The sequence below is a fragment of the Prionailurus bengalensis genome, chromosome D2 (assembly GCF_016509475.1).
Source record: "Prionailurus bengalensis isolate Pbe53 chromosome D2, Fcat_Pben_1.1_paternal_pri, whole genome shotgun sequence".
NCBI classification, from domain to species: Eukaryota; Metazoa; Chordata; class Mammalia; order Carnivora; family Felidae; genus Prionailurus; species Prionailurus bengalensis.
The window spans coordinates 21176634-21202887 of record NC_057351.1 but is presented as its reverse complement, the minus strand read 5'-3'; the positions used below and the strand labels follow the sequence as shown (position 1 = coordinate 21202887).

At 40.3% G+C, this 26254-nt stretch overlaps 1 protein-coding gene across 2 annotated transcripts in view; it reads left to right on the top strand.

The window, feature by feature from the left end:
* The window catches only part of CCDC6 (coiled-coil domain containing 6), a 109190-nt gene that overhangs the window by 59662 nt on the left and 23274 nt on the right, over positions 1-26254 (top strand). For both annotated transcript variants that reach the window (XM_043596391.1, XM_043596392.1), the window contains exons 3-5: positions 9311-9439; positions 23512-23615; positions 25447-25607. In XM_043596391.1, coding sequence (XP_043452326.1) covers positions 9311-9439; positions 23512-23615; positions 25447-25607 — 394 coding nt within the window. The remainder of the gene's footprint in view (positions 1-9310; positions 9440-23511; positions 23616-25446; positions 25608-26254) is intronic.

Sequence of the window (26254 nt, the reverse complement as noted above, 5' to 3'; positions counted from 1 at the left end):
AGAGAGAGAGGGAGACACAGAATCTGAAGCAGGCTCCAGGCTCTGAGCTGTCAGCACAGAGCCCCATGCGGGGCTCAAACTCACAGACTGCAAGATCATGACCGGAACCGAAGTCAGACGCTCAACTGACTGAGCCACCCAGGTGCCCCAAGAACAAACTAGTTTTGTATCACCTGGTGAACTGTAAATCATGAAGCTTTTGTTTTGGATTAAGGTAGACCCAGTCTTCTGGTGCCTGGCAGAAGAAAACAGAATTTTCTGGAGGAAGATACCATCATCCTAGACCACAAATTTCACCTACAAATACAATTTCAAATATGTTGCCCAGCACTCAAGGAGAACCAGGCACATGGGGATATGAGATTTCATGGATCTCAACTAGTAGAAATGAAAGAACAGAAATGGACTTCACAAATACTTTAGATATTGGAATTATCAGACACAGACTCCAGAGCAGCCATGCTTACTACATTCAAAGAAACAAAGATCAAGCTTGAAATCTTTGTTAGGAAACAGGAAACATATCACAGTTTTTCTTGTAGCTATTCAAAAGGAGAGTGAATAACTCATGAATAATCATATATGGCAATACATTTGAAATTTTTAAATTGTTTTTAGTCTTTTTTTTAATGTTTATTTTTGAGAGAGTGCCAAGTGGGGGAGGAGCAGAGGGGACAGAGGATCCAAAGCAGGCTCTGCACTGAGAGCAGCAAGCCCCATGTGGGACTTGAACTCATAAACTGTGAGATCATGACTTGAGCCAAAGTTGGATGGTTAATCAACTGAGCAACACAGGTGCCCAGTACATTTGAAATTTTAGATGGAACGGACAAATTAATAGAAAAACATACTGTCTACAACTGGCTGGGGAAGAAATACAAAACATGAGCTTTGTAACCATTAGAGAAATTGAATAGGTGAGAAACAACCTTTGGTAGTGAAAAATTGCAGGCTCAAATGGTTTTACTGCAAGTTGTATCAAACATTCAAGGAAAAAATGCAGGTGATCTTTGCACAGCACAGGGCTTAGGGGTGCCACCTCCTCCTTCCCATCCTTCTCTCCCCTCCCCCAATCAAAATCTGTGTATAACTTTTAGTTCCCCTGAAAAACTTAACCACTAATAGCGTGCCATTTACTGGAGGTCTTACCTATAACATAAATGGTCAATTAACACATATTTTTTTATGTTATTTGTATTATATACCATCCTTTTACAGTAAAGTAAGCTAGAGAAAAAATGTTCTTAAATCATAAGAGGGACACTTGGGTGGCTCAGTCAGTTACATGTCTGACTCTTAATTTCAGCTCAGGTCATGATCTCACAGTTTGTGAGAATTTGCCCTATATCACCGTCTGTGCTGAGAGCCTGGAGGCTGCTTGGGATTCTCCTCCTCCCTCTCTTTCTGCCCCTTCCCCACTCGGGCTTGCTCTCTTTCTCTTTCTTAAAATAAAAAAAATAAACTTAAAAGAAAATACATTTATAGTATGGTACTGTATTTGTTAGGGGGAAAAAAAACCTATGCCTATAAGTGGATTTCAGAGAGAAGAACATTGAAGCTGGAAGGGACAGGAAAGTGCTAAGGCCTTGGGTGGGATTGTGCCTGCCATGTTGGAGGAGCAGCAGAGAGGCCAATGTGGTTGGAGTGGAGTCTTGGAGGGAGAGGAGTAAGAGTTGAGATTGAGGAGGTAATGGGTACTGGGGGCTTGGTGGCCAGCACGCAGATCATGTAGAGCCGTTGAGCCATAATCATGAGTTTGGCATTCACTCTGCAGTGGGAGCCATGGGGGGCAGGAAAGGGGTTTGAACAAAGTAGTGAAATGATCTTGCCTTGATTGCTATCTCAAGAAGAAATTATGGAGTGGAGGCCAAGGTGGGAGCTAGGTTGTGTATTATAAGACTATTCCATAATCCACACTGAGATAGGGTTGATTGTTCTAGGATGTGATGGTAAAGATGGTGACCATTGGGTTCTAGGTACATTTTGAAGGCATATCCTATTGGATTGAGGATGGATTAGAAGTGGGCATGAGCAAAAGACAGGCTCAAAACAGACTTGGAGATTTTGGCTTCCATGATTGGAAGAATATAGTTAACCATAATTTAAGATGGGAAAGGCTTTAAGTGGAGTAGACTTGGAGTGAGAAGGTCAGAACTTCAGTTGAGTGGCCTAGACATCCATATGGAGATTACAGATAGGCAGCAGGATAGATTTCTTTCAACAGAGAAATTTGGGAGTATTGCCATTAAGTAATGCCTAGAGAAGAACAAAGACATGTCATTGGAAATCACATAAAGAGAATGCAAGGACAGGCCACAGTGTGAGAGAAGATGTTTGCAACCTGTATAACTAACACGAGACTACGAATCAGTATGAAAAATGGATTGCTCCAGAGAAAATGGATAGAGACTTGAACAGACTCTTTGCACAAGCAGATAGGCATATGAGCAGGAAACAAATGAACAAGCACACATTAGTAATCAAGAAAGGCAAAATAAAACACAAGAAGATATTACTAGAGAAGTCTTCTGTATGCTCTCAGGGAATGGAAATGGTTGCTGCTTTTAGAGCAGTTTGGCATTACCTAATGATACTGGAAATATTCACGGTCTGTGACTCAGCAGTTTCAGTCCTGGATATATTCATGATGTTTGCATATGTACACCAGATGTATACAAGAATGTTTTTTGTGGCATTGCACGTAATAGTAAAAAACCAGAAATGACCCAAATACTCATTGTCCATAGAGTAGACAAATTGTGCTCATCCAGCGGGATATCATAAGGCAGTAAAAATACTGTTCAACTAAGTAATGCAGGTGAATGAAATCCTAAGTTTATCTAGCAGAGGAAGCTAGACAAAAAAGAATGCAAAACCAAGCAAAACTAATGTTTAGAAATACATAGGCAATAAAATTTCTTTTACAGAAAAAAATGCAAGGAGTTCTTACTATGAGTGAGAATCAGGAGAGCAATCACCCCTCAGAGATGGAGAGCTATGATTCGGAAGGATACACTAGGCTCTGGGAGAGAGCGGGCAGTGTTAACATTTGTTGACTTAGGTGATGGTCACCTGAGAGTACTATATATGTAGTAATGGCACCCTTTATATTTACCTAGTTGTCTTGTTCATCCTGAGGCTTACTCTGAGGGAACAGTGTAAAGGAAGTGAGTCAGTGTTTGCATGGACAAGAGATTTGTCCATGATCTGGAGTGGAATTCACTATGTTCTGGTCACTGCTGTTCATGGAGCTTGCAGTCCTGTAAGAGTGATCGAGAATGTATACAGGTGCTCGAGGATGGCAGCACACATCAGGGATAAGGACAAAGGCTGTGAAGTCAGAGACCTGTGTTTTAACCCTGGATCTACCCCCTCATCAGCTGTGTGATTTTGAGCAAGTTACTTGACCTCCCTAAGCTGTGGTTTTCTTCTTTGTAAAATGCAAAAGATAGTATCTGACACAGAGTTATGGCCATATAAAATGCTTGGTACATAGTAACTAGTGCCTTAAAGTATTAGCTGCTTTTAGAAGTAGCTAATAGAAAGATATGAAACAAGAACTAGACGTTATCATGCACACAGGTACAATGTGCTCCTCACAGCTTAAAGAAGGGGAGGATACAGTATGTTGGGGGCATGTGGGAAGGTACTGTGGAAGATGTTTTCTGAGCCATCGCTCACTTTGAATAAATAGGTTGGAGGGAGGGATTCAGGCACTCTACCAGAGGGTACAGCACGAACAGGGTTGTGGAGGCAGGGGTGTGCAACCCCTGGACTGGAGTGGTTTCCAGAAGTGTTTGCCCAGCATCATGGGTTTCAGTTTTTTAAATTTATTATTTTAGTAAAAGAGTCTTTACTCTTTTAAGAGTAAGAGTAAAAGACATGAACTTTGCCTTTAACACAGTTACAACCATGTGCTGTTTTTTGGCACATCCATTCTTTGTTAGGTGTCTGGACCCTGAAGGCATTTATGCTCATGAACCTTAGACTGTCACTTGGGCAGAATGTGAAATAGCATGAGGAAAGCATGGGAAACTTGGATAGGATTGGATCATGGAAGGACTTGAATGTCATGCCAATGATGTTATACTTTTGCAGGTAAGTAGGGAACCATTGAAGGGTTTTGAGCAGAATGTTGATGTATTAATAGGGTTTGTCTGTCAGGATGATCTACACTGAATCTGGGGAGATTTATTAGGAGGCTTTGGCAGTGGCCCAGTGAAGAATAATAAAAGACTTGAACTAGATTGGGGCCATGAACATACAAAGAAGAGGGTGGTTTGACAGCTGCTCTGGAGGCTGACTAAATGCCAACTGGTATCTGATATGAGGTGTTGATTGAGAACAATTGTACCAGTAACAGAAGGGGTTTGGAGGTGGGAATAAGTGTGGGCCCAAGAGGCATTTAGTGGTGATATGATGAATTTGAAACGGGAAGCTGACTTTCTGCGCACACTCCTCAATAGAGTGGCTAAAAAGTTGGTTCATAAAAGACTCAATGTCTTTTCACCTAGTTTTGAACTTTTTTTTGCAAAGCTTCTATGAATAATATAATTGTGTTTGACATCCCAATGACTTCATGTAGTTATTGTCCTATGGTGGCCTTTACTTGGCCCAGTGCAGTTAGTTCTAGCTTTTGGTAGTCGTCGGTAAACCAAGGATGCTGGCTGTGGGATGGGGGTGGTGAGTACACAGAAGTGTTAGCCTGGACCAGTGAGAAAGAAGGTGGGAGCATCTTGGGTTTATTCTGAATTGCACTGAGAAAGCTGGGTCCTGGGGCTGGTGGCTGGAGGCTTGCCTCACTTGGCAGTAGCTAGATGGACAACAACCCCAGACTTGCAAACATGCTTCTTCCAGCCTGGTATTTGGCAAACTTGCTGCATGCCGGCTGGGAGGCTTGGCTCGACAGCTGACCTACATGTGCACCTGTGATGGTTCTCTTAGGTGAACAGTTTGCAGTGCTTCTACTTGCTAGTGAGAATTCGACCCAGGATAAAGGTCATGCAGTGAAGAATTCTGGAGTCTCTTATACAATAGGCCTGGTTCACAGAAGTGGCTCCAGAAAGTCTTTATAAATTGTAAGATAGCAGTTGTGAGTGATCAAATGATGCTTAAGCCTAGCCTATTTGAGATCAAATTAATGTTATACTTGTCTTTTTTAACAGGCTGGAAGCTTGCTTTAGGGCTTCATATATAATGAGTGGATATGGTAACAAAATGCTTAAGTTTTAATACTTAGAAATTCATAGGTTTATAGTTTGTATCTTTGCTTATGGCTTTCAGTTATGTTGGTTTTGTTTTGTTTTTGATGGTGAAACCTAAGTAGCAAACTTTTATTCATATAGCCCTAATTCCATTGAAAATGTGCTGCCAGTGGATCATTTGTTACATAATATAATTTCCATTCTACACTTTTTTAAATTAATGTTAACTATATTGCACAAATAGGAGTCATAAAACCCTTGCATAATCTTGGTGATTGACTTTATAAAGTGTATTTATAGGAAATTCTGATTAAAAAATTAATCTGCCTAAGCCTTTTGCTTTAGATATATTTAAGGCACACACGTGAGTTTATTTCAAACACATTAATAGAATTTGCTTGACTGTTTACTTCTCAGTTTGAATGATTTTTGCTCTAGTTTAGGATCACTGACCTTCTTGGAAGATTTAAAGTTGCTCATAAAATGTTAAGACCTTTGATTAGAAATTTAAAATCATGCCTTGAATTTTATGCCTACACGTAGGAAATTTATTTCTGAGAGCTGGCTTGTGTCAGCCTGAACGAGGCTCCTTTTAGGGTTTTTGGTGTCATGAGCTGGGGATGTTGGTTCAAGCCCCGTTGGGGCCGAATGACTTGGATTTACATGGTATCTGTTAAAAAACCAACAATTTCTGAATGTTCCTCAGGTGGACTCTGCAGTTGTTAGTTCCTCAAGATCCCTTTCTGCTCTCTCACCTTCTTGCTCATCTGAACTCTCATGACTTTGAAGGGGGTGTCTCTGTATCTGTGTGTTTCTCTTTGTATTGGTGGTTTCTTTGTTCCAAGGAAGAACCTATTTCCTGTTTCTAATGTTCTGTTCAGAAACCCCACGCTCTGCCCCGAAATTGGCTGTCACCTGAGAGATGTCAGAACAAAGCAAGCAGCAAAGCTGTTTGTTCCAGCCCTGACTTTCGGGGGATGATGAACACGCGCATCTTTTGGGGGATGATGAACACGGGCATCTTTGGCAGACAGATCTCAAGATGGCTTGATCTTTTCCAAATGGGTTAGTGTAACCCAGGGATCTCACTTGAGTTCTGGTGACAACAGCTTTACCATCAAATTTTCCTTAGGGGATATCTCTTGAGAGGGAAAAGCCTCTTAAAATGGAGAGCTGTGATGGAATTTATTACTTGTTTAATCTGTATTCTTAAAGGAAATACCTCATCAGATATTGACAATATAGACCATCTGTCTAAATAGGAATATTTTTCTGTAAGCCAATGACAGCCTTACCTTTTTCTCAGTGGGCCAGACATGTTTCAATGTTAGATTGCATCCTTGATTGTTTTAATTTACCTCAGGGCAGAAGAATAATGCTAAAAAAAAGGGGGGGGGGTTCTTTTAAATAAAAATGGCAGCAATTGAAAGCATATTGGAGGAAAACATACCTGGTGTAAAAACTATGCAGAATGTTTAAAGGTTTTAAGATTAAAGTTTATTTTTCTAAAACCAGTAGACACCATTTAAGCTTGGTGCTCATGAACTGTTCTAGGGCAAGGGTGACATCTTCACTCAAGATGTCCCCTGCGTCTAATGTAGTACCTACAGATGGAGGGTACACAGGTATGTTATGGAGTAAAAGTGTTAGGTGGGGATGGGCATGCTTTGCTGTTTCTTCCTCGTGAGTGGTCTTGTTGCATCAGGGTCTTTGTGTCTGAAGTGCCAGGAACTCTTCTTGTTCTCTGTTGGTTTCTCTTGTTTCTTGTAATTACTGCTTGATCCTGCAGAACCTGAGTTTTAAAGAACGAGCTAAAAATAGACTTGTCACTGTAAGTGCTTCCTTGCATCTGTTTTTTTCCTGGGTCCCTGCAAGGTTGACCAGCTTTTCTTGAAGTTGCACATCAAAAACAGTTGGAGAAAGAAGCATCTGTTTAGTCAACATTTCCAGCTTAGAAAACTGTCAGATTTTAACCTTTTTTTTAACCAAGTATGTGCTTGCAGAGCAATGGTAATTGTGTCGGTGTGGTGAGGGTTCGGTGCAGCCGTATGGAGGTTGCTCAGGCCTGGCTAATCTTTTTGGGTTGCCTGTCATGCCATATGCAGGGTTTACCCAGAGACACAGCATCCTCCAGGCAAGTGTCTGTGGTGTCTTGTTTTCTGTTGGGTCGTTTGACTTTTTTTTTTTTTTTTTAATTTTTTTTTTAACGTTTATTTATTTTTGAGCAGAGAGAGACAAAGCATGAACAGGGGAGGGGCAGAGAGAGGGAGACAAAGAATCTGAAACAGGCTCCAGGCTCTGAGCTGTCAGCACAGAGCCCAACACGGGGCTCGAACCCACGGACTGTGAGATCATGACCTGAGCCAAAGTCGGACGCTCAACCGACCAAGCCACCCAGGCGCCCTGGGTCGTTTGATTTTTTAAACGCCAAAGATGCACTAGATGCTAGCGGAGTCTGAAGCTGGTTCCTCCTAGGTTTGCTCAGGATCCAGTGGGAGAATACTGGCTTGGGGTTCAGAGCAGAATGTGGGTCCCAGCCTCCACTGCCTTCAGCTGAATTATCTTGGTCCAGTCTCCTGTTTTGTCACATAGGAAATGGGAGTGATCACGCCTGCCTAATGCGTATGAAGAACCTGGTACACAGTGTCTGCTTGAAGAAGTGATTTTGAGGGTGAAAGTAGGCAGCAGTGTCCTCTTAGACCCCCACATAAAAGTACATGTGTTTCATTGTTTTTAATGGCTTTTACTTAATCTCTATTGGGCCCTGTTGCTGTCATTCTCTCCAACCCCTGCTATGAACGAACACTCCCAATTGAGAATGTTAGAAATTAGAACCCCAGTTGTCATTTCCTCGATTCCCTTTTGGTTTTGATGGTTGGGGGACCTTTTAAAAAAACTTTGCAGTGACACTATAACCTTATCTTTTGTTTCTTTTATTTTTTTAGAGAGAGCGTGAGCAGGGGGAGAGGGGCAGAGAGAGAGAGAGAAAGAAAGAAAGAATATCTTAAGCAGTCTCAATGCAGAGCTCTGCATGGGATTTGATCCCATGACCTTGGGATCATGACCTGAACCAAAATCAAGAGTTGGACACTCAACCGACTGAGCCACACAGGCAACCCTAACCTTATGTTTTACCTGCATAAATAAGAAGCCTCCCTCCTGGGCTTTTAGGAAAGACGTAGGAGGTGTGATGTACAGTCTCATTATAGAAAGATAATTAATTCTACTGGTTTTTGCCAAAGGATGCTTATTAGTATATTGAGACATAGCATTCAGAATAATTTACTAAATATGTTTTGTGATTGTGACATCTCTTCCTTCTTTACACACATATAAATCTGAGTAAACTAATTCATTTAATTAAAACTGACTGTAAAATTTCTATTTTTAATATAATTTTTATGATGTTATATAGTTTGAAAAGCACTGAAGGGTGTGTGTGTGTTTGAATAGGGATATTTTTGAAAACGTTAGTTTTATATTTGAAGTTTCCATCCTTACCTCATCCCTAGCTTCCCAATTCCTCTCTACAGAGGCAACAACTTCCATGGTTTTTTTTTTTTTTTAATTTTTTTTTTTTCAACGTTTATTTATTTTTGGGATAGAGAGAGACAGAGCATGAATGGGGGAGGGGCAGAGAGAGAGGGAGACACAGAGTCAGAAACAGGCTCCAGGCTCCGAGCCAACAGCCCAGAGCCTGATGCGGGGCTCAAACTCACGGACCGCGAGATCGTGACCTGGCTGAAGTCGGACGCTTAACCGACTGCGCCACCCAGGTGCCCCAACAACTTCCATGTTTTTAAAAACTAAACAATCTGTATTTAATCATGGTTTGATGCTCAGGTGTATTTGCCCTGTCACTTGTGGCCTTTTGGCTCAGGCCAGGAGCTTATATACGTGGACTCTAACTTGTGGTCGTGAATTAGAGGACCCTCGGAGCAGGTTACACACTAGGTGTGCACTTGGGTATCAGCAGAAATGAGGATTGTAGCTTCTGTGATGATACTTCTTACTCAGTGTAATTAGCTTATGGAGCCGGTGTTTCCGTGGCTTTTGAGTGTCTCAATTCCCAGAAAAATCAATTCTGTGATTTTTCCATTTTCCAGTTGCAGCATGAGAAAGCTGAACTAGAACAGCATCTCGAACAAGAGCAGGAATTCCAGGTCAACAAACTGATGAAGAAAATTAAAAAACTGGAGAATGATACCATTTCGAAGCAGCTTACATTAGAGCAGGTAAGAATCTATAGTTTTCTCAATACACTTTTTTCCTCATATTATTCTCCCTCACCTTATTCTTTTTGGCCTCAGATACCCTGGGGCATGTGAGTGAAAAATAATTTTCAGCTGTTTCTTCCCACAGTGGAGACTTCATTTTTGTAGTAAGATTGACAAGTCTGTGGAGCACCTGCTCTCTCTGTCTCACACTTTCTCTTTTTTTAACTGCAATTAATAAAGTTTCTGGAGATATACTGTGATGTACTGACTTATAGGTAGGAAATGTTAAGTTCCTTTTACAAAGGGGGAACAATGTGTTTTTAACCACAGGATAGATTCTGTGAAAGTTCCTGAGACAGTGTTGCTGTGGAACTAAAACTTTTTTTTAAGGGGTTCTTGAGAAGAGGCAGTTAGCATTTTTCTTCTTTGAATTATTAGCAATATGATACGAACCCTATCTTTTCCCAATGTGATTTGTTGGTACAGATATGGAGGCATAGATTTGGTTGCTTATCCTGACTCAGCCTCTCATTAGTTGTATGACCTTGCATTACCTTCTCTGGGCCCAGCTTTTCCATTTGTAAACAGAGAAGGGCAAACTAAAATCAGGAATGGCAAGCTCAACCAGGTACAAAAGGTGGCAAGTCATAGTGTACAATCCCTTTGTCCACTGCCCTCTGCACATGTTGGTGTTTGAGCAGGGTCCTCGCCTTGGGAGTCCAGACTGGGTCTTGTGCTCCTTCAACACACAGAACTGTGGGCAGCCATTGTCAGCCCATTTGCGTTAGTATGCCAGACAAAAGTACCTGTTATCTCTAGTCTAGATGCTCCCTAATGCTTTTGCCCCAATCGAATGTCCTGAAATTTTACTTTCCCTAAGCTAATTATAAGAAGCTGACCATAGTGTACAGCGATGTGGTTTCCATGTAAAATTCAGTGTATTGACGAAGGTCTTTTAGCTCTTTGTGATTTCAATCCTGATTGCCAGTTTGACGGTTTGGCTAAGCCTTTCATGCAAAGTTGTCTGATTTATCCCGACGTTAGGGTCTTTCTCTGTATCTTAGTTCATGCTGACTGATTGTGGAATCTACCCAGGGCCGTTCTAGTTCCATTATTTTACCTGAGAATGAAATGGTGATGGGAATGTCAGGTTTGGGAAGAAGTCCAGGTTGACTTTTGTTTTCTGTGTTATTTTTGTATCTCCCTATATCAAAAGAAAGGGATGTCACTGGGTTTTCTAAGATTGTGAATAATGGTCCTAAGAACATTTTTCTATCCCTTCCAGGTAAAAGAAAAAAAAGGTCTATTTTCAAAGGTTGGCTATTTGATATACATCCAGAGTAATCTATACTTACCATTCATCTTTGGAATTCAGATGCAGTATCTAAATTTGGAAAAACCCACACGCTGTTGGGAAACATTTTGTTCCAGAGTTCACCTGTTTAATTCCTAGGATAGGGGACAACCAGTTCCGTTCAAGTTAAAGCTTTGAAGATTCTTGTTGAAGGTCTCTGACACACCAAGTACTTGTTACTGATACTTGTTCATCAAGAGCTAACCAAGTGACCAAGTGAAACTCTCAGTGCTTTGTATTGTGAGAATTTCATTTGGTCACAGCGTTCATGGTGATGGCTGAGTGTTAATGGCTTCTTTCTTGTATTTGCAGAAGTTCTTAAGGAGTCTATGGGACAGGGGCTGTGACTCCAGGGTTTAGTGTGGCCACAAGGTGGAGGTAGTGGTCTGGCATCAGAGAGAGGACAGTTTGGTCTTCTAGTCTATGGGAGAGAGAGAACGAGTTGTTGTACTGTCTAAAGGCTCCAGCGACTTTCATCATGGAAACCCTTTAAAATGATTCCAAGGCATACATTCTTGCCAGGTTAATGACTTAATACACGTTTAGGGTTATTTCACACCTCAACAATTAAGAAATGGATTTCCACAATGGAATATATGCATTGTAAAGCCCTATCCTGAAAATAAGCCTCAGATCTGGGATGTTAAGTTTCTATTTAACATCTTTAAGTGTTTACTTATTTTTGAGAGAGAGTGCGCACATGCATGCACACGAGTGGGAAGGGGCAGGGAGAGAGGGAGACACAGAATCAGAAGCAGGCTCCAGGCTCTGAGCTGTCAGCACAGAGCCCCACACGGGGTTCAAACCTACAAAGGATGAGATCATGACCTGAGCCATAGTCGGACACTTAACCGACTGAGCCACCCAGGGGCCCCTCAAGGTCCTGTTTTAATTAAGATGAGAAACTGCCCCCACCCCGACCCCTGCTTTGTTTTAGTATGTCCAGGATGATTAAATGTTGGGGATCTTTTGCTGTTTTCTGTTTAGCTACAAATAATTTTAGTCAATGCTTAAGGGGGAACAGTTTTTTCCCCTCCAGTAGAAATAAATCTCTGTTTCTATGAATGTGATCTGATCCTCTCTTAGGATTATCATCCATATGATATACTATATGTCACAGTCTCTGTTATAGAATATATTCTGTATCATAGGTTATCAGAAGAGCAAAGGCATGTACTATATTATGTATTATATAGATTTATATGTAGTACATGGCTTTGCTCTTCTGACAATAAACATAGTTTTTAAACTGTAAGCTATTTGAAGGCAGTTATCCCATGTGTCTTATGGTATACCACTGCTTTGCTGGAAGAGTTTAAGTGTAGATTTGGCCAGGTAACCGTCATTTGTGTTTTGGAAGGAGGTACAGTATAGTGTTCAGGGCCTGGATACTAGATTCAAGAGGAACTGGATGTGAACCTGGTTCTTCTGCTTAATATCTTAGTTCACTTTTCGGGGGTGGGTAGTAGTGGTGGTAGTGGCTTTATTGAGATACAATTCACATACCATAAAAATCATCCATTTAAAATGTACAACTCATTGGCTTTTAGTATATTCAGAGTTGTGTAGAAACACAATTTTAGAGCATTTTCTAACCTCAAATTTCTAACAATTTTAGAGCATTTTCATTACCTCAAAAAGAAACCCTTTACCCTTCAGCTGTCACTCTGAATTTCCCATTCCCTTTAAGAAGCCACTACTCTGTATTTGCTCATGCTGGATACTTAATAAAAATGAAATCATATATAGTATGTCATCTTCTGTGAGTGGCTTCTTTCATTTAATAAAAGGCTTGTATCCATGTTATAGCATGTATCGGTACTTGACTCCTTTTCCTGACTGAATAATGTTTCACTGTGTGGATATATCCTATTTTGTGTATGTGTTCATCATTTGATGGACATTTTGGGTTTCCATCTTTTGGTTATTAGGAATAATGCGGCTGTGAACATTCACGTACAGTTTTTCATGTGGATATATGTTTTCATTTTTCTTGGGTGTATACCTAGGAGTGGACTTGCTGGATTACATGGTAACTCCATGTTTACCTTTTGGGGAGAGTGCTAGACTGTTTTTCAAAGTGGCTGTGCCATATTGATTATAGCATCCTGGTAAATGTGAACCGGTATCTCATTGTGGTTTTGTATTTCCCTGGTGACTAATGATTTTGAAAATCTTTTCATGTGCTAATTGGCTATTTTTTATATCTTTGAGAAAAATGCCCATTCAAGATCATTTTATTATTGAATTCTAAGAGTTCCTTATATATTCTAGATACATTTCCCTTATCACATATATCATTTGCAACTCACATGCCAGGGGACCCTCACTGTAGACTAGGATTAGTCTGGTCAACATGACTTTAGTGCTTTTATGTTTTGTTTCGTTTTGTTTTTTTAACTGGTGGTCACTGCCTACAAACCCTTATTTGAGAATTTTTGTTTCAACATGGTCATTGTTTGTCTCTTATTTGGCATTCACATTTTCTTAGGAGACAGTAAGAATATCTAGAACTTGGAATATTCTTTTAGTGTCAAGATATCTTAATCTTGAATGTTTTCTGCCAACCAGGAAGAGTTTTTATTATTTCTCTGGAGAAGGATAACTAGCATCAAAAGGTAGTCCACATTTGCCTATTTATTAAGTGAAGTTCAACTCAGCAGCTCTGGAGGGCCCTCTGTGCACTTGGCATGGAAAACTATGGGAAAGAAGAAAATAGTGGCCATAAGCAGGTGGACTAGATACTTAATCATTCTTAGGTAGTACAACAGAAAAAAGTGGAATAAGTTAATGGAGAATTAGTCCCATAATTCAGCTAACATTTACATCGTGAACAGGATTGCCTGCCAGGTACCAGATGCCTTACTCTTTTTCTTTTCTCTAGCTGGCATAGTGAGTATAGTTTTCTCTGTTACTTCTGGAATTTGGTCCATCATCTTTTATCTGAGCTATATCCTGTTCCCAAAGCAAAGACACTGTTTGTCTAAAGCTGTATTCAGAAGGGGATGGCAATTTCATTCATTAGGATCCATTTTTTTAATCTGTCTGTATTAAAGTTTATTTAAGTCATGTCTTCAACCGGTATGGGGCTCGAACTCACGACCTTGAGATGAAGAATTGCTTGCTCTTCGGACTAAGCCAGCCAGGCACCCCTCATTAGCATCCGTTTATAAACATCGTATCCCATGTAGTTTTTAGGGAAACTCTCACCTTGGTTCAAATCTTCCTTCCATCTGAATAAACTGTATGCCTTCAGGCAAGCAATTTGAGCTCTTTTGTGAAATAGACATTAGTACCTAATTCCTAGGTGTGTTGAGGGGATTAATGTTGCATCCTGCCTTTCCTCACACTACATGCATATTGAAGTTCTTCATTCCTCCACTCAGAATCCTTCCAGTGTGGACTGCACAGCAAGAGATAAGTTAACATGGCAACCCAGTACACTGATGTTCTTGTACCCGTATATATGACTGGGACAAGTTCCATAAGACAACATTTCTTTTGATTTTCTATTGAATTCCATTTCATTTTTAGCAAAATGTAGGTCACAGTGGACTAATTTCACAATCCAATAATGGTTCATGACCTGCAGTTTGAAAATCATGCTCTGCTGTGTGCCATGCTTTCTTGCCCCACATCTCCATGGATCTGTTTCCTCTGCCTGGACCGCTTTTCTCCCTCGCCTGCCCCATTCTCCTTCATCTTACCTGACTTTCTTCCTCCAGGCAGTTAGGGGCGTTTGCTGTAAAAGTATTTACATAATGATCAGTATTTCTCTTGTAATACTTGGTACACAAACAGCAACTAGCAAACAATTATACGAAGTGTTTCTTCCCTATAAGTTTTCTAATAAATTGAAGGAGGGAAAGCACAATGTTGACCTCACCACCGTATCCTGGTGACTCACATCTATTAAGCTCTCCAAAAATGGTAGCTGCTGCTGTTAATAATGAAAGTTTCCATCTAATTTCTATGGTACTTTACCCTACCCGTTTTCCAGGAAAATGAGAATGCATATTATTTGAGCCACAAATGTCTCACCACCTTCCTTGACCTTGTCTCCTCAATTTATGAGTCAGAATGTGCTCAAGTGTCATTTGTGACCCAGCCCCTTTGGCTTTCTTTTGTGCCCATGCTATAGTTAGTGCATTTGTATGGTACATATCCTGTATTAATTCAGCACATCTTTGTTATGTGCCTGCTCTCTGCACAAACTCTGCTAACAAAGATGATGTTAGGTCCCAGCCTCATGCAGTCTGATCTCCTGTTCCAGGAAGGCCAGTGAAGAGGGATGCTGTATGCATGGCTGTGGTGGAGGGGAGCAGTGAGGCCTCTGTGGTGGCCCCGACCCCCTTTCCCCTACAACCACGGGAGACACCCCAAAGCTCCTTGGCACTGGGTTTAATTATTTGTTAATGGACACACGTGGTTGGATAGATCTAAATCCAGCCTTGTTGCAGGGGAAGGAAAGATTGAGAGGAGACAATGGGAGAGAAGACATGCAGTAAAAAGTGAGTGTCAACACTGTGTGGAGCAGAGATACTGGAGACAGAGAAGAGAGCTCATGAAGATGTGAAATTGAATCCTTCCTCTTTGCTGCTGGGCAAGGAAAGAGAAGGAGTTGCATCTTTGGTGTCTTTGAGGGCATAGTTTATCTTTACAGTCAGCATTTTGCATAAGGCAACCACGTAGCTGTAGGCCTCAGTGGTTACCTTCAGCCTGGCAGCATCAGGTACTTACAGAGGCTTGACAAGACCCCAGCTTACAGGATCATTGCAGAGGTGACACCCACTTATCCTGGTGTCTCTCACCATCTGTAACCAGCAAATGCAGAGGCTGGGGTTTAGAGTGATGCATTTCAATCCTTAGGACAAGATTTAATTTTGTTCTTTTTTTTTTTTTTAAGTGAAACAAGGACACTTTTAGTGTATTTTAAGTTCTATTGGGAAGAAAGGAGGGGCACCTGGGTGGCTCAGTCGGTTGAGCATCTGACTCTTGATTTCAGTTCAGGTCATGATCCCAGGGTCATAGGATGGAGCCCTGCATTGGGCTCCATGCTGAACGTGGATCCGGCTTAAGATTCTCTGTCTCCCTTTCCCCTGCTTGAGCATGTGTGCTTTCTCTCTCTCTCTCACTCTCTCTCTCTCTCTCTCTGTCTCTAAAAATTTAAAGAAAGAAAGGAAAGTTTTAGGTTTCCAACTCTTAGAATAGTTGCTCTTAGTCAAGGATACAAGATGGCCTTTCTCACTTACTTGTATACAAAATAATTCATTCAAAATACAAACCAGTTTTGCATCTTTGGTTGATCTTTTTTTAGTTGCTGTGGAGCCAAGATATTTTTAAAATTCACAGGGAATGTGGCCCTACTGGGTTCTATTAGAATTCCATTCACACTAACTGCTGCCCTTGCAGATTCTTGCAGTGCGAGGAATCTGGGTAGTACCTGCTGATTTCTGTGTGCCGTTTTTCCCCCCAAAGAACAACCATGTTACTTGGGGTTTACTTCCATTAAAGAGATGAAATTTAGTGACCACTGCATACTTTGAAATTTGATTTCAAGTGCTAATCTCAAATTATGGAAATCATGGGGAGTTTTTAATTAAATGTTTATATGAAAATAATCTATTGCTCTTTCAAGAAAAATCGGAAGACACAGAAGTACACAAATGATAAAAACATTACCTGGATTACAATCCACCCCTCAAATAACTACTATTCATATTTCTTCTTCATCTTCCCCCTTTTTTTTCTTTGTTCTTCCTTTAAAAAAAACTGTAGGGTATTACAATTTGCTACCCTGATTTTATTTTATTTTTAAATAAAACATCATAACTTGTGCCTGCACATTTATGCAAAATGCATTAGGGTACAGCCAGACGTAATCATAGTAAATCCTGAAGTTAGCTGGGTGGCAATTTGATTGTAGCAAATCCTTGAGGGTGTTTGGGTTGCTTGAGAAGCCTGGGTACAAGCATCTTACCTACTGCTTATTTGGGAAAGCTGGGAAAAAGCATAACTGAAAAATTAGTGGAATTTTGTGCCTTGAAAGCAAGCAAGCTGGGGGCACTCCTCCAGTAGTCAAAGGAAGCATCAGTGGGCTCTCTTTTCAGTTGATTTGTTTTGTAATCCAGAAAACAGGATGTCATGAAGCCAAGGATGTCATGAAGCCAACTGAGAGGTCCCAACTCCAGACTTGGGAAAGTAAACTCTGAATTCTGTCAGGGACACAGATAAGGAAGTCTTTCTGCAGGATATGGGGGGAAAAATCCCTCAGAATTTCTTTGCTAGATCTCATTTCAATTAAGTAGAAAAACGCACTGTGTTTCATCTTGTCAGACTTTATTTTGAAGTATCAGATAACACCTGCCATGTGGATCAGTTGGTGCAAATGTTGTTACATAGTGGCAGGGAAAAAATTCAAAATGTGTTTCCTGTGTAAGGAAAGAGATACCTCCCCATGATCCAACAGTGTGTGTTTCTGGTCATGCATGCATGTATGTATGTGAAAACTCTCGCCAGTTAAATTGAAGTCCGTTGGTATGCTACAGTAAGGGCAATAACATCCAGAGAGTACTGTACTCAGGCTTTCTCATTGCTTGTGATTTTGAAATGCATGAAATCTGTTTATGACCAGAGCAGTAATTTGGTTGATGACTTAGAAAGGGCATTCTCCTTAGCTAAACATGCATGGCTAATGAATGAATGTCTAAGTAAATCCAACATCTCTGCGTAAGGAAGTGGGATGGATGCAGTAATGACTTTTCATGGAAACTTCCATTTTGGATAAAGCATATCAAGAGAAGTTTCCCTAATGTTATTTTCTTAAGCTTATTTTAGATAATGGACTGGTGGTAGCCACTGATGTGATACTGTATCTACAACATACACTGTGTTATGACTTCTTTCCCAGGTGTTCTCCACTGCAGTCTGGATGTAGCAAAAGAATGTACACCCTGTTCCATCAATGGTACTTATGTTAAAGTCCCCTAGAATTATTTACCCACTATGCAAATTTGTATATTATCCCGGTTAAGTGATGAAAACTTAAGTCCAGAAACCATATAAATCTGAATAATTCTGTGTGTGTGTGTGTGTGTGTGTGTGTGTGTGTGTGTTTTCATAAAAAGGCCTTCATTTCTCAACATCACTGAATAAAAGTTTTAAACTTTAATAAAATTTATTAAACTGGTAAAATGATGAAATAATGTCATTTTTACATGTTAATATTGATGCAATATTAATATTGTCCTGAAGTTCAGTTCATCAGAAAACAAATCTAATTTTTATAGGAGAAGTCTTTGAGAAAATATATTTGGAAGCTGTAGTATAAAAGGTTGACTCTGGGTTATCTGGAAAATTCTCAGAGTATTTCTAACAGCTGACACTTCACTATTATCCTCTGAGATTTTATTGGCTTATTCTGGATTTTGTATATATAAATTATCATCTTCAGTTAATGGATGTACTGTTAAATTGTACTGGGAACTTTCACTTTTAAGATCAGACATCTTTAAATTTCTTCTGTTACAAAAATAGTAAGTGTTCATTAAAGAATTGGGTGGGAGCAGGAAAAGGCGGGAAGAGAAATTATCACCAATATTCTGTTCACCCAAGGGGCAGCCCTAATTATCTTGCTGTATAGTTCTTTATGTTTTTTTTAACATCTCTTTCCTTTTTTTCCTCTATCAGTATATTCCTGATGTACATAGATAGATTTTTCACTTGTGATTTTGACTTCTTGGACTTAAAAGTGAGCAGCCTTTCTCTCCTTTTTTGTTGCTCTTCACTGACCAGCTTCCCTCGGTTCTTATTTGGCTTTGCATTACACTAGCAGTGGTGATGACCTAGAACTTGGTTTTAATTTTGAAACCAGCCTGCAGCTTGGTTAATCAGATAGGTACCTGGGGGCTCCGTGGTCTATGAACACCTGTCTTAACTCATCTGTAATAAAATCTGTAATAAAAATTGGCAGTTCGATTTCTTAAAAAAAAAAAAAAATTTTTTTTTCTTCAGAAGGCAAGGGTCAGATATCTTCCACCTAGGAGGAGCATTGTCAGGGCTGAGCAAAATTCCAGTGATTGCCTGAACAGACACCAAGAGAGGCACTAACAGAGTGTTTTTAAGTTTTACTCCATGTCTGTTGCTTTAATTTGCGAACAGGGCTTTGCCACAGATTAAGGACCATGATGTATTATTATACTCAACTCTTTTCATGTGAGTTGCCCCTGATCTGTTTTAATAGCCCCCTCATGAATCCTGTTCTTTCCTATGTCTATGTAAAACCTTGATTAACTCGAATGTATTGGCAAAGTAGGATGGGATGAGATCTTTTATTGGCTCTACTCCTTGTAGTAGAAACAAAAGGGTCTTATCCCATTGGGGCTGCTAGAACAATATAGACTGGCTTTGTTTCTCATTTCTCATGGTTCTGGAGGTTGGATCTGGATCCTGGTGTGATGGAGTCCCGATGAGGACCTTCTTCCAAGTTGCAGTCTGCCCACTTCCCCTTGTATCCTCATGTGGTGGGGAGAGCAGACAGCAGCAAGCTTCAGGGTCTCTCTTGACTTCTAGAAAGGACATGAATCCCATCATCAAGCGGGTCATGACCTCATGACATCAACTAAACCTAATTACCTCCTAAAGGCCCCACCTCCAAATACCATCACATTGATGGTTAAGGCTTTACCGTATGAATTTGGGAGGGGGGGAACACAAACATTCAGCCATTGAAAAATACATTTTTTTTTTTTACTGTAATTTAGTCATTTTCTGAATATTTACTGTTATTTTCCCAAGTGGTTCTGTTGTATCTCCAGGGTCACCACTTTGAACATCTATAATGGTATTATATAACAAATTGATTGGCAATTGGGCTAAATTATCAATAGGCTTCAGATACTACCTAACTTGGAAAGTTCGGGGGGATTGTTGTGCTAATCCATAGTACCCACTTGTTTTCTTAGGATTTATCTCTCTCTTTTAGGAAAAAAAAATCTAGTCAACTAAGAGTTGGTTAATATAGGTCTTAGAGGACTCTGTGATTTCTTTTTTAAACATGGGGTACTCTCCTTACATTGTCACCACCTAAACTACCCTCTCCTGTATGTTGTAACAAACTGTGTGTCTGTGTTCTGTTTGTATGATAGCTCTTATTTCATGGGCATTTCCCTCTCTTTTATTATCTTGGATTAGTTGTAATGGGCTGCCTTCCAAAATTTGTTTTTTAAGCCATAGGTTTGGGGCTCAAAATATATTTTCCCATGGAAACAAGGATGATATTGTTAGACTACAACTTTTTAATATAGGTTGAACAAAGTTCACTAAGACCTTCCAAGATTCTAGGATTGAACACGATGGTTAGGCTGAAGTTCTCATGAGGCTTTTTGGCTAACCATTTCTTTCTCATACCTCTGCCCCCAGTGTCCCAGTTCTCTTTAAATCAGAAAATGCTGCAGTGAGAAAGAAGTGTGATGGTGTTTGGAGCCATCTCTCGGCCACCCCCTACCTTTTGCTTTTTTGGTAATGGGTCAGTATCTGCCCATTGAGAAGATACAGATAGGATGGGCTGTGAATTCAGATGAGCCAGCTAGATTTATTATACTCAAAGTTTATCCACTAAAGTTTCTATATTTATTTTGGGAACATAATAAGAACTCCTGGTCTGACATTAATTAACTTGCAGTGGAAAGGAGAGCTACTGAAGAGAAGAAAAGAATTTGGCAGTCCATTGAACTGACTTAATTATAAAGCAGGCTTTCAAATGAGTATTATACAAATCCGTGATATCCATTGGTGCTGAGTGCTCGCAGAATCAGCAGTCAGAGTGGCTTGGGTTTGCCCGAGAATTTGATGTTGGCGATAGATGAATGGGCGCCTGTTGTACGAACACTGAATGTAAAAAGCCCTCAGGTATTACTAGGAAGGAGTTGGGGAGAGGATGACAGTTAGAGACCAGCATAAGGAAAGCAGTGTGTCACTGGGCCGATGTTTCCATTCAGGCAAGACTCTCTGACTTCCTACTCTGTAAACTCAACATACACTGTCAGTTTTGAGGACTGTCTGGTATCAGGACAGTGCAAGCATGGAAAAATCTACTTCTGTCTGAACCGGCAGAGCTGGTGTGTATGCTCTGGCTCCAGATGTATAGGTTGTGGAATTAGACAAGAGGTGGAAGGGCAACTCTGATCCAGAACTTAAGAGAGTATTAATCATAATCATAATTAATCATAATAATATCATTTCCTCTAACTTCTTTGCCCTTTAGTGTCAGAGCTCCTCAGCAATGCAGAAAAGTTGAGATTTTTAATTTTTTAAAAGCATTCATTCATTCATAATTCATTTATTGAAAAGTTGAGATTTTTTAAAACTGAAAAAACCCCGAAAGACCCTACCCTTTCTAAGGCTTAAAGATAATGTGGACTCCTACAGCACTGCCTGCCTGTGTAATGAAACCCCTGCGTCTGAGCCGCTGAGCCGGGGCCTCCTGTGTCGTCTGCTTCATGGAAGTAAGTTCATAGAGCATTGGTACAGCAAACCCAGCTTTCACAGGAAGCCTTGGTTCACTGAAGGCAGTAAATTGATAACTTGTAGCTCAACCAGTAGGTGCTGAAAAGAACCTGAGATTCACGTACCTTTTCTGCTTGTTTCTCCCACTCTCTTACCTGTGTCGGCATCGTGTCAGACTCCTAAACTACCCTCTGCTCTGCTGCTCCCAAGAATTGTTGGCTCACAAATCAGAATAACTTACCCTAAATCTTACTTTCCCTTCAGGATCCCCATAGTTGAGGGTTGGACAGGACCCAGTTCTTTTGGCCACCGTGGTGACTGCTCCCACTCCTATCCTGGTGATGTCGCTTTGCCAGAGTCACACGATCTCCCAGGGCAGTGGTCTCTTGGCGCTGAAATGAAAGGATGGCCTTAGATGGTTCTCTTGCTCCCCCTGTCTCTAAGGGTCTGGAGCTGAACTGGCTCAGACTGAAGACAGCTGCCATCTTAAGCCTCACAGAGAATGATAGTGGCTAGTCCTGGAGGGGACCACACAGGTCAGGTAGGCCAGGCTTCTCATTTAGTGGATAAGGATCTGCTCACAGCCACATGCTTAGTAAGTTGTACATGGGTAGAGACAGCTTTGTCTTGATTTTGCTTTTCAGAGTTATTGATTAGCATTATGCATGATTACTCTAAAATTAAAAGCAATTTGGTATAAGTTTACTAGGCATCCCTATGGTAAAACAATTCCTAGCTTGAAATTTTCCTTGCTTGCCAAGTACTCTCTATAATGCTTTTAGTTAAACATGGGAACAGGATCCTTACAGGGTAAATGCCTTGGAATTTTGTTTCTTTAAAAAAAATGGCTGTAAATTGTACTTCAATGCTTGGCTAAACATGTGGTCAGTGCAGAGAATCACGCAGTTTAATAGGGGTTCCATGAGCTGCTCCAGGGTTTCTCCCGGTTGCTGCAGGTTGAAAGTGTCTGACATTCCGAAGAGCATTTGTGCATTCGTGTGCTCCCAGCTTCACTGCACAGAATGCTTCTGACTTGTTCTGAGTCCCCACCACCCTCCCCACCCCCATGCAGGGAAGGTATTTCCAAGCTGTATTTTCATTTGACCATGTGATCTTGGTTTATTCACTGTTAATAAGATCTGCTCTGGTTGCTTTAAAAGTCTACGGTTTATACATGGTACTGGTCTCATTTTACTGTGTACACAGGGACCTCTGATCAGTGAGGAGTCTCTGTGACCTGCTAAGGACATCTTTGCAGCTGTGCAATCAGAAATAATTTGTTGACTCGGTGATTGAAAAAGTGAATTGCTACTGGTTGAAGAGACAGCACAGGGGCAGTACCGTAGCCATTCTCTCTTAAAAAAAAAAAAAATCTGTTACAATTATTTAATATCTCAAACATGTAGAGAAGTGTAAGAATGATATAACACATTCCCTCTTCTGTGGCTGTGAAATTTAGCATTGCACTCTCTATCCCTCTTGCCAGCCTTGTATTTCTTCATCTCTCTTTTGCTCTCCACCAAAGTATATAACTTATTTCACTTACTATCTATGCCCCCACTAAAATGTAAGTGTCATGAAGGGCAGAAAATTCTGATTTTTTGGTTCCCTGCCAGTGGCCTTGTTCACAGTATTCGCATACTGCCCAGTATTGATTGATTAAATGAATTTTTCCATGTTTGCTTCTTTTCATGGAGTAGAGTGCATTTGGGGGTTTCCTTTGCAGCTGCATACTTTCCCCCAAATCAGATCTTTCTCTTCCCTACCTCCTCAGAAGTTACTAGTATTGTGCATCCTTTAACCAGTATGTAGAATTGTCTTGAGGTGTTTGAGTTCTTTATATATATATGGTAATATAACCTTTCTGGTTTAACTACATGCAGAACCTGGGGGGGGACAGACCCAGATAAATCCTGGTGTGAGTGGTAAGCACAGCTCCCCCAGACCCTCTTTAAAGAAGATTTTTGTGTGTCTTGACTAAATGCTAAAACAAGCAGTGTGATTCATGTACCAGAGGGCAATGAAGCATTCACATCAAAGAGTGAACCTGTCTCAGTTTTCTCAGTTGAAGTTTAAGAACTAGATGCGCTTAATGTGTCTGTGCCAGGAAACTGGCCATTTCTTTGCAGATTTCTCCAAGCAAGGGGGTCCTAATGGTCCGATCAAAAAACCTCATTAACAAGGTTTAAATGGCCTACTATTCTCAGTAAAACTTTTTCCCTTCCTTTAGTTGAGACGAGAGAAGATCGACCTTGAAAATACTTTGGAACAAGAACAAGAAGCACTAGTTAATCGTCTCTGGAAAAGGATGGACAAACTTGAAGCTGAAAAGCGGTTTGTTTAGTCTTGCTGTTCAGTACGGTGTGTGTGCATGTCTGGGGTGCTGAGCTGGGTGTGACAAGGATAACAGAAGGGGCATTGTGATGCCCTGAGTGATGCACTCATTCATTAATTTGCCAAACCAAAAAAGTGTTGACAGCCTTCTGAACTCTTCTCATGCTGGTCATCTCTTTATATTTCTCTCTTATCGTCCCAGTAAAATTTCCTTTCATTTGGGGTTAAAGGCTTTGAAGAGATTAGCTAAGGTGCTATTTTTCACCTTTAAATTATTTGAAAGATGGTTGCAATTTCAACTTTTTACCTTGTTGAACTGGCTCCCCCAGTTTTCTAAAGTGGTTAGGATGTATATTGTGTACAGTTAATGATTACACATCTCTAGAATGTATTTCATGAGGAAGGCCGAGATTTTAACAGGAAAATTATCGATTTTAAAACTTACTGTAAAAAACTTGATGTAGTTAAGGTTAGGAATTGTGCTAAAAGTAGGTACATGGATGTGAAATGTCATTCAACAGCAAATGTTTCTTGAACCCCTTTATGCAAAACACTGTCAGGCCCTAATTTCTAAGTACTATGTACTTTGCGGGGGTGATGGAGCAGGGCTTGAAGAATGGCAGGGAGGTTCTGTATGTGGGATGTGTTCATGGGTATGGAAAGGGAGTTTTTAAAAAATGTTCATTAAGCTACTTCGCTAGGATCTTTTGTTTGCTAACCAGAGTCCTTTTGCCGTAACTATTTGGTCTGCATGAACATCCATAAGTTATTTTGAGTTCATCTCTAAATTTGCAAAATATAGTCCTGTCTTTAAGTGAAAAATGGAGCTCTGTCCCTGGGGGAAATATTCAAGCTGTAGGTGAATTGGCTGTTTTGCATTATTGTAGTGGTACTAATAAATTGAATTATTAAAAGTTACTTAATATAATAAATGCAGGGATCATTACAGTATTTAACATACCAGTTTTCTCAACAAGGGCAGGCCTGAAGGTGATTCACAGTTTGCATTTGGGCAAATTTAAAGGTAAAAAGTTAAAAACCAAACCAAAACCCTAGCAGCTTATAAAAGGGGACTTGGAGGTCCTTTGTCAGTCTGCCTTCCTTTGCAGAATGCAGCTGGAGGTTTTGTATAGATAAGTACCAGAGTATTGTGTTAAATAATATGAAATTATCATCTGTAGGTCAAAAGTTGTTGAATATTCACATTCCATGTGCTTCAAACTAATGATAATTGGTAGAGAAGGTGGGACCACCAATTATTAACCCAGTGATTTTGGTTTTATTTTGTTCTTTATCTTTTTGCCTCTGCTATGGCCAAAAGTAAAGGGCCTTCAGTCCAGTTTGTCATGCCGTTAGGATTGGTTTTTCAGGAGGGAATTTTAGAAGTGGAGTCTATGTGAAGCCACCTTCCAAGGGGGTTCATAATATGGAGTTTGTAAGTTTCACCAGCACTGGGTGAAATTTGTTTAGTCAACCATACAAATCAATATGATGAATGTTTAGGTAGCAGATAATTCTGAGTGCCTACTGTATGCCAGGCATAATAAGCAGAAGCAGACATTGCAGACTTTCTCGCTAATGCTTAATTATCAGTGGTCCCTGAAAAGAAAAAAAAGGGTGGATCCTACAGCCCTGCCTTTTGACCTTGACTGGATCCTACTAGGTAAGGGAGCTCAGAAGTAGATATAAAATGGGCAGAGGAGTTTGGCAACCCTGTGAATTCTGGTGATTTACAGGAGTTTGCTATTAAAACAAACCCTCCAGCTAGTAGGTTGTTTTGTCTTTTAAGGCAAACTGTTTTTCATTGTTGGAATTTTTCTTTTCACTGAAGAATCCTGCAGGAGAAATTAGACCAGCCGGTCTCTGCGCCCCCGTCGCCTAGAGACATCTCCATGGAGATAGACTCTCCAGAAAACATGATGCGCCACATCAGGTTTTTAAAGAATGAAGTGGAGAGGCTGAAGAAGCAGCTGAGAGCCGCTCAGTTACAGCGTATGTAGCCTCTGATTTCACTGGTCTTCTGAGTACAGAATTAATCCATTTCCCAGCTACAGGATTTTACCAGTATTTACCATTGAATTTGCATAAATCAAATCCATACTGTATTTCATTGCCAGTACATATGTCTAGAAATCTTTCTATCATCCTGGAATAGATTATTTTTGAAAGTATTATAGTGGGACAAGGCAAATAGTTTAGAATACTTCTAGAAAATCAAATAATTTGAGGAGGGTCCAGAATCAGGCACTATTATTAATCTTCTGCCCCATGTTCATCTCTAAGATTGCAGTAACAAATGTACTTTTGGGGAATTAAGGCAGAGAATATAGTAGTTATTTTCCTTACTACTAAACTTTAGCATCAGATAACATCTGTTCATCATACTTGAGGAATAAATGCTTTAAAAATTTATACTGATTATTTTGGAAAAGGTCAAGATGTTGAGTTAGAAATCAAAGGAACTAGATTTCTGAACACTTGCCTAGGGCACTGTGTATTTGCTTGGGCTTCTCCTGTTTATGCAGTTGGGTTGCTCATGTGGGTCTGAATAGACCTTGTAGTGAAAGGTATGCAGGGAAAAGTAGCTGTCCTTCTCACCCCTGACCCCAACCACCCAGGTCTCACAATTACACAGTTTT